Genomic DNA, 17030 nt, shown 5'->3' with positions numbered 1-17030 from the left:
TTCCTCTTTCTTGGAGTTCATGACAGAATGGTCGCAGAAACAGACATGATTTTTGTCTCCAACATAGATGCCTGGTTGCTCTTGTTAGCATAAAGACACTCTTGCCTAGTGGCCATTAACTGTGTACTGAATAACAGCATTTAAACACCCTTTGAAAAGAGATAATTTAGACACAGCTTCTCTTTATCACTTCCCCTAATTCTAGCAACAACGATATAGCACACAAATCATCTCCATTTTGTAGAGAAGGAATTTGAAATTCAAAGAGGGTAGAAGATGTACCCAAGATCAGCACGAATAACAGGACTTACTAAAACTATCTCCAAGCTCACAGCCCATATCCATTCATATTATATCTCATTTAAGACTTTTTCCATGGATCTGGAGAGATGGCTCAGCAGTTAAAAGCTCGCTATTGCAGAAGACCCAGGTTTGGTCATCAAGCAGCTTCCAACTTCCTGTAACTCCAGTTTCAAGAAATACATCACTTTCTTCTGATCTCTATAGGCACTTGCATGCATGTGTGTCCATAAACTCACATAAGCACACACTCATACGTATAATTTTGAGAAAGAAAGGGGGGAATGGGGGATGGGTGTGGGAGGGGGGACTGGGAGGAGAGGAAGGGGGCTGCAATCAGGATGTAAAGTGAATAAATTAAAAAAATAAATCTTTAAAGATTTTCCCTATGGTCTTGGCAAGTCCCTTTCTTCTTGGGCTCTTGCAATAGATGACTGCTCCTTCCTCCTCCTCCTTCTCCTCCTCCTGCTCTTCCTCCTTACTTTACACAGCCTGGGATTCACCACTTTAGTCTCCCAGGATGAAAACTGTTTAGACATCAATCCAAATTCTTCCCTTCCTGTCTGACCTCGAGCTGTTCCATAAGTTGCAAATGGTTTGATGGTACTGTGACAGCGAAATGGACCAATGCCTGTGAAGTCACAGCCCAAAGCACAGCAGATACCCCTCCACAAACATTAGTGTCCATCCACCACTGTTTGATCCTTTCGTCTTTTGTATACGATGCCCCTTTAATTATTCTGACAGCTGGACCAAATGTTTCAGTAATACATAAGTTATATGAACTGGTTCTTTCTAGAGTGAGTTTAACCCAGAGCCCTAATCAACTATTAGCGTGAAAGCAGAGCAAACTACAATGGGAGGTTTTAATCTTCAAATTACACTTAAGATCTCAATAAAGGATTAGGATTGTGTAGGACACTGGGCATTGAGGAAAAAGAAAGAGAGCAACGCGCACCTTTTAAAAAGTCCTTCATCAGCTCCAGGTCAGGGAGCAAAGTAAGTGAAGTGGATCAGTTCCTCTCCCAAGTGGATGTATTTCACAGCCTCCCTTTCTGGTTAAGTAAGTAGATCCTGTTTCCACACACCCTAAGTGGACCTACACATTAGTCCCCCTCGGTGGGTGTAGCACCTCTTACCCAATCTAGTTTCTCCAGAGGACTCAGGCTTATCAATCACAAGGTTAGAAGAATATTCTACCAGCCCAATTTTCCTACCTTTACATTGGAAGAAAATGCAAACACACACACACACACACACACACACACACACACACACACACACCTGCTCTCACTCCTAACACACACACACACACACACACACACACACACACACACACACACACCCTGTTTAGCTATTAAAGGCTTGGTGTCTTATTCTTGGGTGCATGACCTGACAGCACCAGTGCAAATTTGAGTGGAGCCGACCTTGGGGCAGGATCAAGAGAACAAAAGCAATCATGGATCTCTGTTCAGCCACCTCAATATGACAGCCACAAGACAAATAAGGAAAAAAAAATACAATGAGAGCATCTTAATGTTTGAACTGATATTTGGCATTTCATTATATGATTCTTTGCACCTTATCCTTTACGTATATATTCTCTCTGAATGAGCTATTTTATTTTAAAAAGATACAACTTAAATATAAATAAGATGGTTAAAAATTAAAATCTTTCCCATGACCACAGAAATTGAAAGGCTCTGAATAAAGCTGATATCCACCATCCTGGAGAGAATTATCATAACTTAGATTTGAAAGGATTTTCACAACAGACAACTCCCACTGGAGATGAGAGATCAATAAAAATTTTAAAAATTTAGAGATTGGGACAGGAAATAAAGTACCATGAGAGGGAGACCAACAAAGAGCAACAGCAATTGGCAATCAGTATGCACCATAAAGACTGAATTTTAGAATAGTTAAAAGAGGCAAAATTGAGGCAAAAAAAAAAAAAAAAAAAAAAAAAACCCTATAATACACAGGGCAATTTTATAGAGCAAGCATATTTGTAGAAGAACAAAATCAAGCCCCTAAAGATGAAAGAGTTACAGATGGTTGTGAGCTGTCAGGTGGATGCTGGGAATCCAACCCAGGACCTCTGCAAAAGCAGCAAGTCTCCTAACTGCTGAGCCATCTCTCTAGTCCCGCATCTACTTCCTAACAGCTGTCTTTCATCTTTAGGAAAGAATTAGCAGATTTGAACACAGATTTGAGCACATCATCCGGAATAACGTACAAAGAATGAAAACGATGCACAGGATGTAAATACAGCTAAGGTGCATAAATGAGAGAATGAAAAATCCGTTTATATATGAATAAGAGTGGCCCAAACTAGAAAAAGAAATAAGGAAAGACTATTTGTAAATTGAAGACGTCACATAAAAAAGCACATTTACTTTTGAGCAAAACAAATAAAACTAAACCACGATACCAATTAACCATACGAGTATCTCAAAAAAAAGATGGAACCCTTCCTAATTCACCCTGATACCTAAAAAAAAAGAAAGCGTGTCCAAGAAAATGTCCGACTAATAACTCATATAAACATAAAATGAGAAAATCCCTTACAAACCATTAGTTGAATCTACCAACTTATACAGAGACAATAACAACATGATCAAACAAAGTTCATCTAGGGAATGAAAATATTTAATTATTGTGAGATAGCACAGCAATACATTTCAAAAAGACTGCATATATCTTACATACAGAAAATCATTTAAAATACGATATCACTCAAATAAAAAGTAAACGAGGAATTCAACATCAGGGGCATCTGAAGAATCTGCAGCAGACTTCGAGGTTGCCTGTGACGGTGAGCTCATTGTCACCACTCAGTGCAGTCTAACAGGGGTGTTAAGCCAGCACAGTAGCACAAGAAAAAAAAATCACAAGGGAGCATCAAAGTGCCTGAACTTGTAGTTTCACATGGAGATTTCAAATAGGTCTACCTACCATATCCGCTAAAAGCTTCTCAGAAGTGATAGTTATTAGTTTTTTTTTTTTTTTTTTTTTAGTATAGTAATATCCCAAAAGAATAACAGAAACCACAGGAGATGTTTGTTTTCAAATAATTCGTAACTCAGAAAGTGAGTACAGTCCCAAGGCTTCCCTCCGTTTAACTGAATTACTTAATCCTCTGTCTGATTACATTTTCTCCTGAAAGCTCTTATGCCCTCTGCTGTCCATGAACGTTGAAGTAGCAATGAATCAAGCTTAAGACCTAAACATAGGCGGCCTTTGTTCTTTCTTGGTTACAAACCAGAAATTTTTCAGGAATCTCACCAGAAACCCTATTTATAGTAAAGGACACACCTTAAGCCCCTTCTATAATTCTTTGGACACATGGTTTTATTTTAGAACTGTAATCCAACTCGAGACACCTCTAAGGCCATCCTAGAATCTCACTGAAAAAAGAGAGAAAAGGTTTTAAACATGTTTCTTAGAAATCCTTTGAGGTGTAACTTGAGGGTCGTCAAAAGTGGATCTGTAGGGCTAGTCTAAGACACTTAGGGCATATTCTCCTTTCAGAAGTCTATGCCTGTCCCTGAGCGATCAGCCACCTCTATCAAACCCCGTGCTGCTTGAATCTGTGTTTAGAATCTCGTTTTAATCAACCCCCTTTCACACTACCTCATCCCACCACTTTCTGAAGCAAAGTCAAGGATAGACTTTAACTCAGTGGCAGTCCCTAAAGGTTAAGGGGACTTCGCAGGATGCTGGACAGCAAGTCTGGGCTGCTGCGCTGCCAATGCCACTACAATAGTCTTCACTAAAAGAATAATATGGAGACCGGTGAGACCTTTATCCCAGTCTACCTGTCTCTCTATTACTTCAGGTTCCAAGAATTGGGGTCATCATGTTTGGCTAAGGACTTCAATCTTTAAAGGTACTATTTTATTTTATTTTGAGACAGAGTTCTCACTATGCAGCCGATGGACCTCGGATTTGGGATTCTTCTGCTTCAGCTTCCCAAATGCTGGATGAGTACTATTGAACACCACCACATAGAACTTACATTCAATCAAATCTACCTATCTACATAAGGAATCTACAAATCTACATAAGGAATTTAGGGAGTTATTTGCAGACGGTAGAGGAAGGAGACAAGTAAGGCTGAAATAGTGCCCATGCCCCCACAATTTCCATTATTTTTACTTCCTACTTAAAAACAAAAAGAAAAAAAGCCTTATGGAGTTATTTAGTACCATCTATATTTATATCAAGACTGAAGAAACAACCCCTAACAAGTGTTATGAGAGTGAGAGAGAGAGAGATTTTATCATTAAGACCAAGGATCATTTGCAGGAAAAGAGATTTATACTTTTTTTCTAAACAGGTTCAAATGTCTCAAAATCTCTTGGCAACTTATGTCATTCATAAAATAGCATTTTAATTGTTTGTAGACTGTACATGGCTCTGCTGTTTGTTGTTCATTTGATATTTGTAAAAACACTTCAAAGCAAGGGAAGGAAGATACTGTCATTTTACAAGCAAATAGTGAAATCCAAAGGCACCCAATGACTGGCCTAAGGTTACTTACAGTTGGGAAAGAGCCAGGATTCTAACTTTTTTAATATAGTATTTTCTACCTAATAAAAAAGAAGGAGAAGGAAAGAAGCAACAGAATGGGTCTGTTACTTTGCCCAAGGGATTTTCTGTTTCCAGCGGACCCAGCATTAGTTTGGTGAAGTTTGGTTCCAGCTACCTAAAGAGGGTATTCCTAACTTTGCATCTAATTCCCATCTGTACACATGATGTTTCTTACCCTTTTTTTTCGGTCCTGATCCTTATTTAGACTCTTATTTTTCTCAGTGGGTTTTGGTCTCTGTGGTCTCACTCCAAAACTCCACCCTCTCCTAACGAGCCGCGTCCTCGGTATCCAAGGTAACCACACTACTGTTGAGCCTGCACCTTCCACTCTTTCCATTGGTCAGTTGGATTAAGTTTTTTTTTTTCTCTGTGCTTCCTTGCCCAATGGAATTGAAGCAACGAGGACGCTCCTCAACCAATCGGCTCTTGTCACTGAATCTATTCATCGCACCGCCTCATGGGATATGTAGTTTCAACGCCGGCATAGCGCTTTGATGTTTGGCTTCTTTAGAACTACATATCCCGGCGGCCTCCGCAAAAGGGGGCGGAAATGGGGGGGGGGAAGAGTCCGGGTCAAGGTTTCAACGGGGCGCTTTGAAGTTCTCATTTTTTACCGGGTTTGTTTGGCTGCCGAGAAATAAGTCGTGCAGGACTGTGCTGGGTCCTGGCTGGCTCTCCCTGAGCGGAGCCGCGCAGGCATTGATTGTCTTCGTGACTGACCCGAGGCCGAGGGCATGTTCGGCCGCCTCCCGCCTCGCGGGTACCGAGTGCTGCCGGGCTCCCGGTTGGCAGCTGTGGGAGCCCGGACGCGCGGCTCCGGCGGGGCCGGGCTGCGGGGACCCGTGCCCGACGACCGTGGGGCCTGCCTGGCGCGCGGGGCCCGGCGGCGGTGGAGCCTGCAGGTGAGCCCGTTCGGGCGGCTGCGGGCACGGCTCCCGTGTCACCTGGCCGTGAGGCCCCTGGATCCCCTCGCGTTTCCCGATGCCGACCGCGTGCAGGTGTCGGTGTGCGGCGTTGCGAGCGGCCTGGACAGCTTGCAGGTCGTGTACGACGCTGCTCGACAGGAGACGGTCATCCTGTCAGACCACATCGACCCCCAGGCGTCCGTGGAGGTGAACGCACCCGTCAAGTTTGGCAAGTGAAGTGAAAACGCGTTTTAGACTGGGCTTCTTTCCACCCTACTTTCCCAGCTAATTGGCCCTTTCCGGACCTCTCCTTTTCTAAAGCAACGCTCCTGGGTTCCTGAATGGAATTTAAGCGTTAGGTTCCTAATTAAGGAGAAAAATTAAAACCGAATTGGAATAATCTAAATGCGACTACATCGTGGAGCTCCTGTGTTCTTTTTTGTCACACCTATGAGTAAAATGGTTCATTGTTCAGGGTTTGGTAGTCCACATTGTTCACGTCTCGGGATTCTGTCCCTAATCAGCTCTGCGTGTCCCTCATCCCTAACCTAGAAAAAAATACTAGCTTTCCGACAGGCGCCCAGGCTAGTGGGTGTCCATTCCTTTAGGCATAAGTAAATTCTCTGGGTGTAGCCAGCTCTGAAGCAAGACACTTAGTTAAGACTGCCTGGAAAAATTCGTAATAGTACCTGCAAAACATATTTTTGGCTGCTTCTGTCATGAACTCGATTGCCTGCTCTTTGATCACTTGCCTCTGGCAATGCAGTCTTGCCAGGCCACAGAGAAAGATGATCCAGACTGTCCTGATGAGACTTGATAGGCTAGGGTCAGATAGTAGGGGAGGAGAACTCCCCCTTTCATTGGACTAGGGGAAGGGGGAGGGAGGGTGCTTCAGTCGGGATATATAATGAATAAATTGTGAAAAAAAATATCAAAATTAAAAAAGAATTTTTTAACTTTTGTTTTATTACAGAAAGATCATTTTTATTAACCTTACAGTTGCTCTGTAGAGTAGATGCCCTTGTCAGCATTCTGATGAGGGAATTGAGATGAAGGAAGCGTGGTAAATAGCGGAAGTGGACAGTGTAATGATAACCTGAAGGTGCTGTGGGGCGTTATCACAGTTATCCAGCATAAGATGGGCAGCAAAGAGGAGCAAAACTTACAGCAGCACCTCTGAGGATGGCTACTACCTCAGCTGGCGATCCCAGATTCCATCTTTGCTTCCTTTAGAGGCAGCAGCCGGTTTCCAGTGTGCTGTCTCCTTGCCTCTGTCCCATAGGCCCCTTGGATCTACATAGTCAATTTAATTGTGCTGGTTAGTTTTTTTTGTCAGCTTGCTACAAGCTAGAGAGCCTCAGTTGAGAAAATGCCTTTGTCACACTGGCCTATAGGCAAGTCTGAGAAACATATCTTGATAATGATTGATGTGGAAGGACCCAAGCCAGTGTGACTGGCCCTGGGTTGTACAAAGAAGCAAGCAGAGAGAATCGTGGAGAGCAAGGCAGTGTTCCTCTCTGATCTCTGCTTCAGTTCCTGCCCTGACTTCCCTTCCTGATGGACTGTAAGCTATGAGATAAACCCTTTATGTCAAAAAACGGCCTCGGTCAGTGTTTCATTACAGCAGCAGTAATAGGACAGTGGTATTTATTTCTGAACTCTAGCTTACAGGAAATCATTAATATTAATGCAATTGCATATTCTTTGTCACTGTTTTTAATTCTTGTTTTGTTTGTTTGTTTGTTTGAGACAGGATTCTCTACAGAGCCCTGGCTGCTCTAGAACTCACTGTAGACCAGGCTGGCTTTGTACTCAGAAATCTACCTGCCTCTGCCTCCTAAATGCTAGGATTAAAGGCTTGCACCGAAGTGCCCAGCAATTATTTTGTTTTCATAAGGAGATATCTAAGATAACACTTTAAATTATGGCTGAGAATACCACCCGTCATTCCCTATTTTCAAATTTTCTTTAAACACACTTTTACTTATCCACAATAATTTAGCTTTAGTTCTTCTTATCACTGTGTGTGTGTGTGTGTGTGTGTGTGTGTGTGTGTGTTTTTACATGGTTCTGGTTTACTTCAAGTATGTTGTAATATATGTACATGGTAATATTCCCACATTGGTTTTATAAAAGACTAGAGTAGAATTTGAAAGCCTAGGTCATGATCATGTACACTGTGATCCATGCTATTGTAATATGCTTTTTTTTAGGGGATCAGTATTTCAAATCTTCTGGAATATGAGAAAGGCTAAGTGACTTACCTGGCATTTGATGACTTGTTAATTCACTGTTGTATCCTTAGTCATTTGTGTGTATTCTTTCGATAGGACAGGGCGTCTAAGGTAGTCCACGTGAGACAGTGAGTACGCACCTATAAGAATGGCCATCCCAGCTGTGGTAGTTTCGCTCTTTAGATGGTAGAAGCCATGAGATAATTTATAAAACTGTCAGAAAGGCCCCGCAATTGATCCTGCTGCCTTGGTAAAGCTCTCTGTCCAACTCAGTACTACCGTGAATCCCTGAGGATCTGGGTATCCAGGAGATCTAAAAATGCTCTGAGCCTCGGCACTGACATTTTCCTTCTTTCTGCTTTTGGTTCTAGATTTGAATATCGAGTCATCAGGATCTGGCTCTGTAAAAGTGCAGAATATTGAATGTAACAGCTGTAAAATTGACACTGAGCAGGGGAGCAGCATATTGCAGTCTGTGATGGTATGAGTGTGTCTCTAACTTTGTTCCAGCTGCAGAAACACCTTACTAGAAAGTACAATATCAAACTACAAGGTTTAATTTGTTATTCATATTATTATCATTTAGAGAGCTTTGGAAAAAATTTTGCCTTAAAAGCATAAGTGTTGTAGCAACTTTTAAAGTCTTACATAACAATAACAACATATTGTTATAATAGTAATAATTATTATTATTACTATAGACTTCATTTCAAAGTGTAGTGAAACTTCAAAGTATATTTTTAGGATTTTGAGATACTATAAAACTAAAAAAAAAAAAAAAGAAAACTTAGTTTTTGCAACATTTTCTTCTACTTATTAAAGAACAAAGAAAGCTTTGAACTCTAACTGGACTATATATGTACTATACCAGTTATATACTATAATTGTATTTAAAATATATGGCAATTTCACTGACATTTTCAATATACCGAAGCTCTTTACTGGAGGACTAGGCAGCCAGTTTTTCAGAGCAACAGATGATTTGTCTTATTTTATGATTTACATTTTTACATTCCATTTTCTTAAATTGAAATTAGCCTTAGCCATAGATGTTTTAAAGTATACTCTGTAAGGGAGGTTGCTCTTATTTCTAATTGCGATGGCATTTGCAGGGTTGAAACACAGTGCTTTGACACATTTTGTTGAACTTGGTCATCTTTGTGTTGTAATTTCAGTGCTTTAAAACATTAATTAGAATGACTGACACATTCTGTTTTTAACCTCATTTATTTGTCCATCTTTGTCTGCATGTCTTCTTTTCCTACCTGTCTACAGATGAAGAGGCTTAAAAGAATTTAGTTGTACAAACGCCATAAAAGATTAAGAATACCCCAGATGGCCTTTTTATCATATAATTAAGTTTAGGTTCTTATTAAAATATTACACAATAAAGTCTTCATCTTGAATAACTAACTGGCTAAGAATACTGTAATTTATTTTCTTCCTTAGTAATATTTATTTGCTCAATGATGCTTCAGTTTTGGTGAATTAATTTCAGTAACTTCAAGAAAGAGTTTAATTCTATTTTTAAAGTATTTTTTATTTGTTTTGTGGAAGACTTGTTAAGAGAAAATAAAGCTTTGAACTAGTAGTCTTTATAAATAAAGAATTAGAAGAATTAGAATTAGAGTAATAGTTCTTCTGGTTAGTATATGGCAACTTGACACAGATTAAAGCCCTCTGTGAAGAGGGTGCCTTAATCGAAGAATTGACTATCAGACTGACCTTTAGGCAGGTCTTTTGGGCATTTTCTTGATTAAGGATTGATGTGGGAGGCCCAGCCTACTGTGGGCAGTACCCCCCCCAAGGCATGTAGTCCTAGGCTACATAAGAAAGCAAGCTGAACAAACTAGTAAGTAGCCCTCCTCCATGCCCTGCTCAAGTTTCTGCTGCAGGTTCTTGCCTCAGCTTTCCTTGATGGGCTGTAATCTATAATCCAAGTAAACTCTTTCCTCTCCAATATTTAGTCAGAGTTTTATCATAGCAGCCAAGAAACAAAGTTAAGACATCAGTCTTATACTAAGAGAATTATTCTTGCAGTGTTGGCCTGACCTAACTTACATAAATGCAGACAGTTTGGTAAGATATCTGGCTTAGATTTTTAAAAACGTGGTAAATATTATCTTGAATTAGTGATCATCTGTTAATGTCTATCTTTCACTTATTTAACATCATACATAAGGGGTTACACATGTATAAAATAGTGTTTTAATAACAGTAATTACTGTTAATGAATTGTAAGTTTGTACTGAGAATCTCAGCTAAGCCTTGTTAAGCCTTCGAGCATCTTCATTTATCAAGAATGGAAACTAAGAGACACCAAAAGACCAAGGAACTCACTCAAGGTCACTAAGCTAAAGTAATTGAGCTGGGTTTTGAACTTGAGTTTGTGGTTTCCAAGCATAAAGTCTTCCTAGCTCTCTTTATTCACTTAAGACAAATATTAATGCCGCATTTATCCAGCATCCTTAAGAAATAAAGTAACTGAATGTCACACATTTGTATTCTTAAAAAATGTAGCACGATAATTTCCCCCATAATTTCTGATTTATTTTCACATTTTAAAGTTTTCCATGTGTGGGAATTAGGTGAGCTTCAGATTATAACAGTAGCTCATTGTCTTTATGCCTTAGGCTTCTTTGAAAAAAAAAAAAAATCTCATGTTTTTTTTTCTCATAAGAAAATAACACACAAAAAAAGAAAAGAAAATAACACATGAACATGTGTATGAAGATTTGCCTACAACTTCATAATTTCAGAGATACTCCAGAAATTCACTTAAGTTCACTTTATATCTGAAAGCAGAGTTATTTGGAACTGGGTCTTTCTAGAAATTCATTAATAACATGGTTTTTAGATTCATGTCTGTGATCATGATGAAGTTAATTACACTGGAAGGCAAATCCTTTTGAGAACAGTTTGTTTTGCTGTTTTCAGGGCTTTCCTTAAAACGGATTCCTGGATTATTTTATGGACAGGCACAGAAGAAAATGTTTCCTTAATATCATGCAAGCCTACTCTCCCTAGCCTCTGTGTTTTTTTTTTTTTTTGTTTTTCAGGGTCACAATTTACATGTTCAAACAAAAGGAGGCCATGTGATCTGTCTCGGAACAGTTTATGGAAACATAGATATTCATGCATCCAACAAAAGTGTAAGGTTGAAACTCTTTCAGTAACTTCAGCTTTCTTTTGATTCCCCACAAACAGTAGCTTCTACAGAATTTGTTGTAATATTTTCTATTTAGCTATTTAATAAGTTGATATTTGGAACTGAATTTTAGTGTGATAAAATGCTTTTGATAGTTCTTTAGTTTGTTTGAATCAGTAAACACTTAATATTTAATTCTGACTCGCAAAGAAAGGCTTTTATTTTCATGGCTATGAATTAAAATACCTCATTAAGTAATACTACGAGTAAAGGGATTGGATTTTTCTTAGGTTCTGGGTTTACTTGAATACTGTGTTCTCCTAGACCTGCTGCTCTATGGCTAACCGAAAGGTAAATTCTGAAATGTCCCTGCATTTGTGGACAGCATTGATTTGACTCATGGGTTTTGAAAAGAGGGCATGATGTTGGAAGAGGAAACAAGACAGCAGGGGGCCTCTGGGCTGAAGTAGAGGTGGGATGAGCAGTTGGGATGCTCAAAATACATTATATACTCAGTGAATATAAAAATTTAAAACCATTTCGAAAGTTCTCCTCATCAGCATTTCCACAAGGTGGCACTGTGAGATAAAGGTACTGTCCTCCAAATCTGCATACAGCCCCTCAGATTGTTGCCATAGAGATTTGTTGTTACAGAAAGATGGTTTGTATTTTTTAAATTGGGACTATGAATTTTTAGTTGCTACTGTGATGAATAGTGTTTTAAATCTTGTAAGAAAAAAAATCTAAATCGGATGGTAAAGGTTATGAACCTAGTGATGAAATTGAGGCTGCCAAGCTTGGCAGCAGCTGCCTTTCCCAGTGAGCCATCCCCTGGCACTTTGCTGGTACTTAGTTAAGCGAGGTGGATGTTTCTGCTATGCTTAACCTCCCATCACTTTTTTTTTAGAATCTGTGGGAAGCTGTTTAAACCTAATATTTAAATACATAATAAACCTTTTAAATTAAACTAGGAAAGGTTCTTTCTCAATTGCTTTCCAACTTGATTTTTTTGTTTGTTTTCTCGGTTGGTTCGTTGATTTTTGAGGCAGGACTTCTGGGTAGCCCTGGCTGTCCTGGAACTCAGTCTGTAGACCAGGCCTTGAACTCAGAGGTCCACCTGTCTTTGCTGGGATTAAAGGTGTGTACCACCATTCCTAGTGACCTTGTTAGTTGAGACAGTGCTTTTGTGGATTTTGGCTAGACTGGCCATCCAGTGAGCAACAAGGGATCAGTCTGTCTCCATCTTCCCAGCACAGGAATTCTAAACTTGTGGCACTAGGTTTTCCCATGGGTCCTGGGGATCCCGTGCTTGACTGGCAAATACTGTATTGATGGAACCATATTACATATTACATGAGTCTCAGAAGTTTAAATCATGCTATTTTGAGTAATCTGACATCAGTTTATTGATTGTTCTGTTAAGGGTAATTGAATATTCCTTTACTCCTACTTCCTGTTAAACTGTAGTGTTTCTTGCCTGAGTGGGGTAATGTACAAAAGACTTAGTATAGATACTTTTCTATTTTCCTCATGTAGTGTTAACTTTTAAAACGTATTTGAAAGTTTGTTTAAAAACATAAAATACTTACTGGTTAAGAGCACACATTGAGAATTAAACTTCTGACCCAACCATTTTTTTTTAAAACAAGTTCTGTAACTTTAGACAAGTCACTGAATCTTTGTGTGTCTCCGTTTTCTGGAAAACGGGGTGATAGCAATGGACTTATCGCAGAACATTGTTGGGAGGATGACAGTGCCAATATGAGGCCATGCTGTGGCTGAGTGACCCAGGGCTTGCTGATAGGGAGGAGAACGGGAGGCAAGCCGCAGGAGAGCTAGCCAGCGCCTCACTTCCCGGAACTGCTTCTCACTGCTGGAGAACTGGATGGGAGTGTTGCCCTGCTCACCCAGCAAACAAGATAATGACAGTTAAATGGACTGTTTTCAATGATACTAATTTCAGAGTCAGTCTCTACAACTTCGCAGAACATAGACATCCGTTTCGTGTGACTGTAGGTTGAACTGGTGACACAGCTGCCACTTTTTCGTTCTTTTTATGTATACTAAAGAGTCAAGTACTTCCTGAAGACTTGATTTCTGTTACTTGTAAGAACTGTATATTATATTTATAATAACTAAGTGTAGGGGAAAAAACGCTCCTTATGTAAAAATTAATTTTAGCAACACCTCTCGGGAAGGTATTTGGTTTTTGAACCACTTTTTGTTCTCTCTTTAAATAACTTCTATTAAAAATCAGAGTATACGAATAATCTAGATGTCTACATGTGACATCTATCCACTAATATTATGGCTATAAATAGATGTATTAATGTTCTGCTGTCGACTGTGCTAACCGAGAATTATTGCTTGAGTTAGTATCTGATAGGCTTCAGGATATCTGGCCCTTGAGATTTTAGAATTTCTTGGAAATTGTATGGAATGATTGACAGCTATATTCTGTTGGTGTGTGCTGGGGTTGCATTGCTTTGGTAGTACAGCATGTTTTCTGGCTTCCTCGGGACTTAGTTAGTTGTTAATGAACAGCACAGATCCTTGGCTCTTTCTAAATGCTCATAAAGAGTGCCTTGAAATCCAGCTTTATTTAATGTGTTGGTGGGCAGAATCTGAGAAGTGCTCCTTAGCTAATTTGCCATGTTTCAAATTTTTTTTTTTTTAATATTCATCTTTTGGTGTGCCATAAAATAGCTCCATTCTCTATTGAAAGGCCAAAATGAGCCATTTTGTTGACTTTTTTATGGAAATTCTTGGAGAGTATGAAACCATGAATACAAAACAAATTTTCATGAGGAGACTTTGTAGGTAGATTTTGTTTTTTTTTTTTTTGGTCAGGAGTTTTATGCCTTTACTGTAAGCCTGTGAAAGATAAAACATTTATATTCTGGCAAATCCATTTATAATGAAAATGCTTTTTTGATTTTGACAGATTTGTTGAAACTAAGCTTAAAGTAAAAGTCCCTCTCAGTCTTTAATTAACTAAAGATAAACAAGTAGTTAAAAGCAATATTATGTATTTTGTAAAAAAAAAAAAAAAAATGCAGAAAATTAGAAAGTTGCATACTGTGACTCCAGACAGGAAAGTAGTTTTACTTAATGCCTCATAAGACCCCGTGAGCCCTCTTCTTTATCATTTTGTACTGGTGTCTTTAGTGTTTTGTTCTTGAAACTCGATCTTGTTTGATAACATTTGTTACCATTCTTAACAGTTTTTGGGAAATGTGTGAGAAGGGACAATGCTGATGTCGGTGTGTTCAGCAACGGTGATACTGTTTGTTTAAATACCCCAGTGTACTACTTGAAATTGTCCCTGGGCAGAATTGTGGCAAGCCATCCTAGTTCATTGGGTGTCAATTGCCAGCCCTTTCATGGTAACACATATTTATAACACGGTAGAGATGACGTGGAACTCATAGCTATCTTCGTTTTACAAAGTGGACAGTATTTGAAACATAAACACATACTGAATTTTGTTAGGGAAATTTAAGGATAAATATAAAAGTCCTTTCATTATATTTACTGGAAAGCTACCACCTTATTAAATGGAAAGTGGAAAAGTTTTAGAAGTTTATAGTTAACACATTAACATGTGAGATAAGCTGTGTAGCTCAGCAGAATCAAAGTACGTGAAACTCAAAATACACTCATGAATTTATATGGAGATACTAGTACATTTGATTATTTAGTCAGATAAAAGATATCAGACATCATCTGCAGTGAGCCTCAGGCTCCCTGCTGAGCTGCTGTCCACTTTCCCTTTGAGAAAAACAGTCTAGTTGCTGCTATTCACTGTTGCATTGAAACATGGAGCCAAATGTAATAAAAAGAATGAAAAGAAGCACAGAGAATATAATTAATATAAGGAAAATAATATCATTATAAGAGGAAATTGAGTGATCATTTGGAGACAGTTATGCATGTGGAATGTTTTCTAATACATATAAATTATTGCAATTACTGAATTTATTGTGCTTGCTGGACAAAGGTCAAATATAAAAGCCAAGATAGCATGAACTTTTAGGAGACACTGTGTAATAGCACTTTAAAAATATCTAACAGGTTTGGACTTGGTGTTGCATGCCTGTAATCCCAGCATTTTGGGAGGCAGAGGCGGGCGGATCTCTGAGTTTGAGGATAGCCAGAGTTACACAGGGAAATCCTGTCTTGAAAACCAAAACAAAATAAAACAAAAAAGCGTCAAAAAACCTGACAGGAATCAACTAATAAGATAAATTCTACATAGAAAAAAAACATTGTTTAGAGAAACTAAAGCAGGCATAAATGCACGGAGAAAGTGGATATTAGCTCTACATTCCTTTCTACAGAGAATGTGTGCTGCTCACAGTCTTGCAGCTAGAGCTAGGGAGTCAGTTGTCAAGGTCATTGTGTACTACTCACTCTAGATCAGTGGTCCTCGACTTTCTGATGCTGGGACCCTTTCATATAGACCCCCAACCGTAAAACTATTTCATTGCAACTTCAGAACTGTAGTTTTGCTATGTTACGGACTGTAATGTGAATATCTAATATGCAGGGCATGTAATACGCAACTCTTGTGAGGGTCGTAACTCACAGGTTGAGAACCACCATTCTAGATGAACTGTTTTGGTTGTTTTCAGTGCGCTTTATAATGAACTGATTATGGTCTCTCTTTTAATAGACCGTGACCATAGATAAACTTCAGGGAAGTTGTGTTAATATATCAACGGAGGATGGTTTGCTTCAAGCCAAGTATCTTTATACAGACTCTTCCTTTCTGTCTTCTGCTGCTGGGGATATTGCACTAGGAAATGTCCATGGTAAGCTGACAAAGGCTGGATGTATCTCAGACTCCACACATAGCATACAATTTAAGAGGTGACTGTATAGTTCAAGAAGGATCAGGGAACTGCTCTTCTAGATAACTGCAGACTAGCCTTTTAAAACATCTAAGAAAAATAAAATGACTCACAAGCTAATTTAATTTTATTTTGACAAGAATTTGAAAACTACACTATTATATATGAAGGTAATATTACTTCTGATTTATTTTTTAAAAATTTATTATAAAATAGTGTGTGTGTGTGTGTGTGTGTGTGTGCTCTCTCCAGCCCCAGCTGATATTTAAACATTTTTATAAGAAGAGACACTAGTTAGAGGATGGCCTCTTCAGCCTTCATGACCGCTGTTACCTAGGAGTCTCAGCTAGAGTCACCCTCATATCCTCCCTGGAGCCTACCCTGTCTTAGGGCCCAGCTTGTCACGGAGAAATCCCTGTCCAAGGAGGGGAACACCAATCCACCCACAAAAACTTCGACCCAAAATTTATTCTGCCTACAAGAAGGGCAGGGGCAAAAATAAAACAGAGATTGAGGGAATGTCCAATCAATGACTCACCCAACCTGAGAATCACCCCATGGGAGACAGCCAACCCCAACAATACTCTGCTATGCTTGCAGGTGGGAGCCTAGCAAAACTGTCCTCTGAGAAGCTCCACCCAGTACCTGTTGGAAACAGATGCAGAGACCCACAAGCAAACATTGGGTGGAGCACAGGGAGCCTTGTGGAAGAGTGGAAGGAAGGGTAGAAGGACCCAGAGGGGAGAAGACCAACATAGCCAACCAACCAGGGCAGGGCGAGGCTGTGGAAGCTGAAAAACCAACCAAGGACTGATTGTGCAAGAACTGGACCTAACCCCCCTACCCCACAGATGTAACTGATGGCAGCTTGGTTCTCATATGGGATCCCTAGTAAGGGGAATAGGGAATGACTCTGACATGGACTCTGTTGCCTGCTTTTGATCACTTTCTCCTGGCAGGGCTGCCTCCTCAGGCCACAGGGGAAGAGGATGCA

The 17030-nt window shown here is 39.5% G+C and overlaps 2 protein-coding genes across 3 annotated transcripts in view; one reads left to right on the top strand and one right to left on the bottom strand.

Annotated features, from left to right (window-relative positions):
* Ccdc146 (coiled-coil domain containing 146) overlaps positions 1-5136 on the bottom strand; it is a 116498-nt gene extending 111362 nt beyond the window's left edge. Inside the window, exon 1 of the mRNA XM_055612985.1 lies at positions 5072-5136. The gene's annotated coding sequence lies outside the window, so the exon portion shown is untranslated. The remainder of the gene's footprint in view (positions 1-5071) is intronic.
* Positions 5137-5487: 351 nt separating this feature from the next.
* The window catches only part of Fam185a (family with sequence similarity 185 member A), a 38886-nt gene continuing 27343 nt past the window's right edge, over positions 5488-17030 (top strand). For both annotated transcript variants that reach the window (XM_055612911.1, XM_055612910.1), the window contains exons 1-4: positions 5488-6030; positions 8407-8516; positions 11095-11187; positions 15859-15997. In XM_055612911.1, the coding sequence (XP_055468886.1) occupies positions 5631-6030; positions 8407-8516; positions 11095-11187; positions 15859-15997 (742 nt within the window). In that variant the 5' untranslated portion in view covers positions 5488-5630. The remainder of the gene's footprint in view (positions 6031-8406; positions 8517-11094; positions 11188-15858; positions 15998-17030) is intronic.

Source organism: Psammomys obesus, unplaced genomic scaffold, assembly GCF_907164565.1.
Source record: "Psammomys obesus unplaced genomic scaffold, mPsaObe1.curated_primary_1811, whole genome shotgun sequence".
Classification (NCBI taxonomy): domain Eukaryota; kingdom Metazoa; phylum Chordata; class Mammalia; order Rodentia; family Muridae; genus Psammomys; species Psammomys obesus.
The sequence above is the reverse complement of the archived record's forward strand: the minus strand, read 5'-3'. Positions and strand labels throughout refer to the sequence as shown.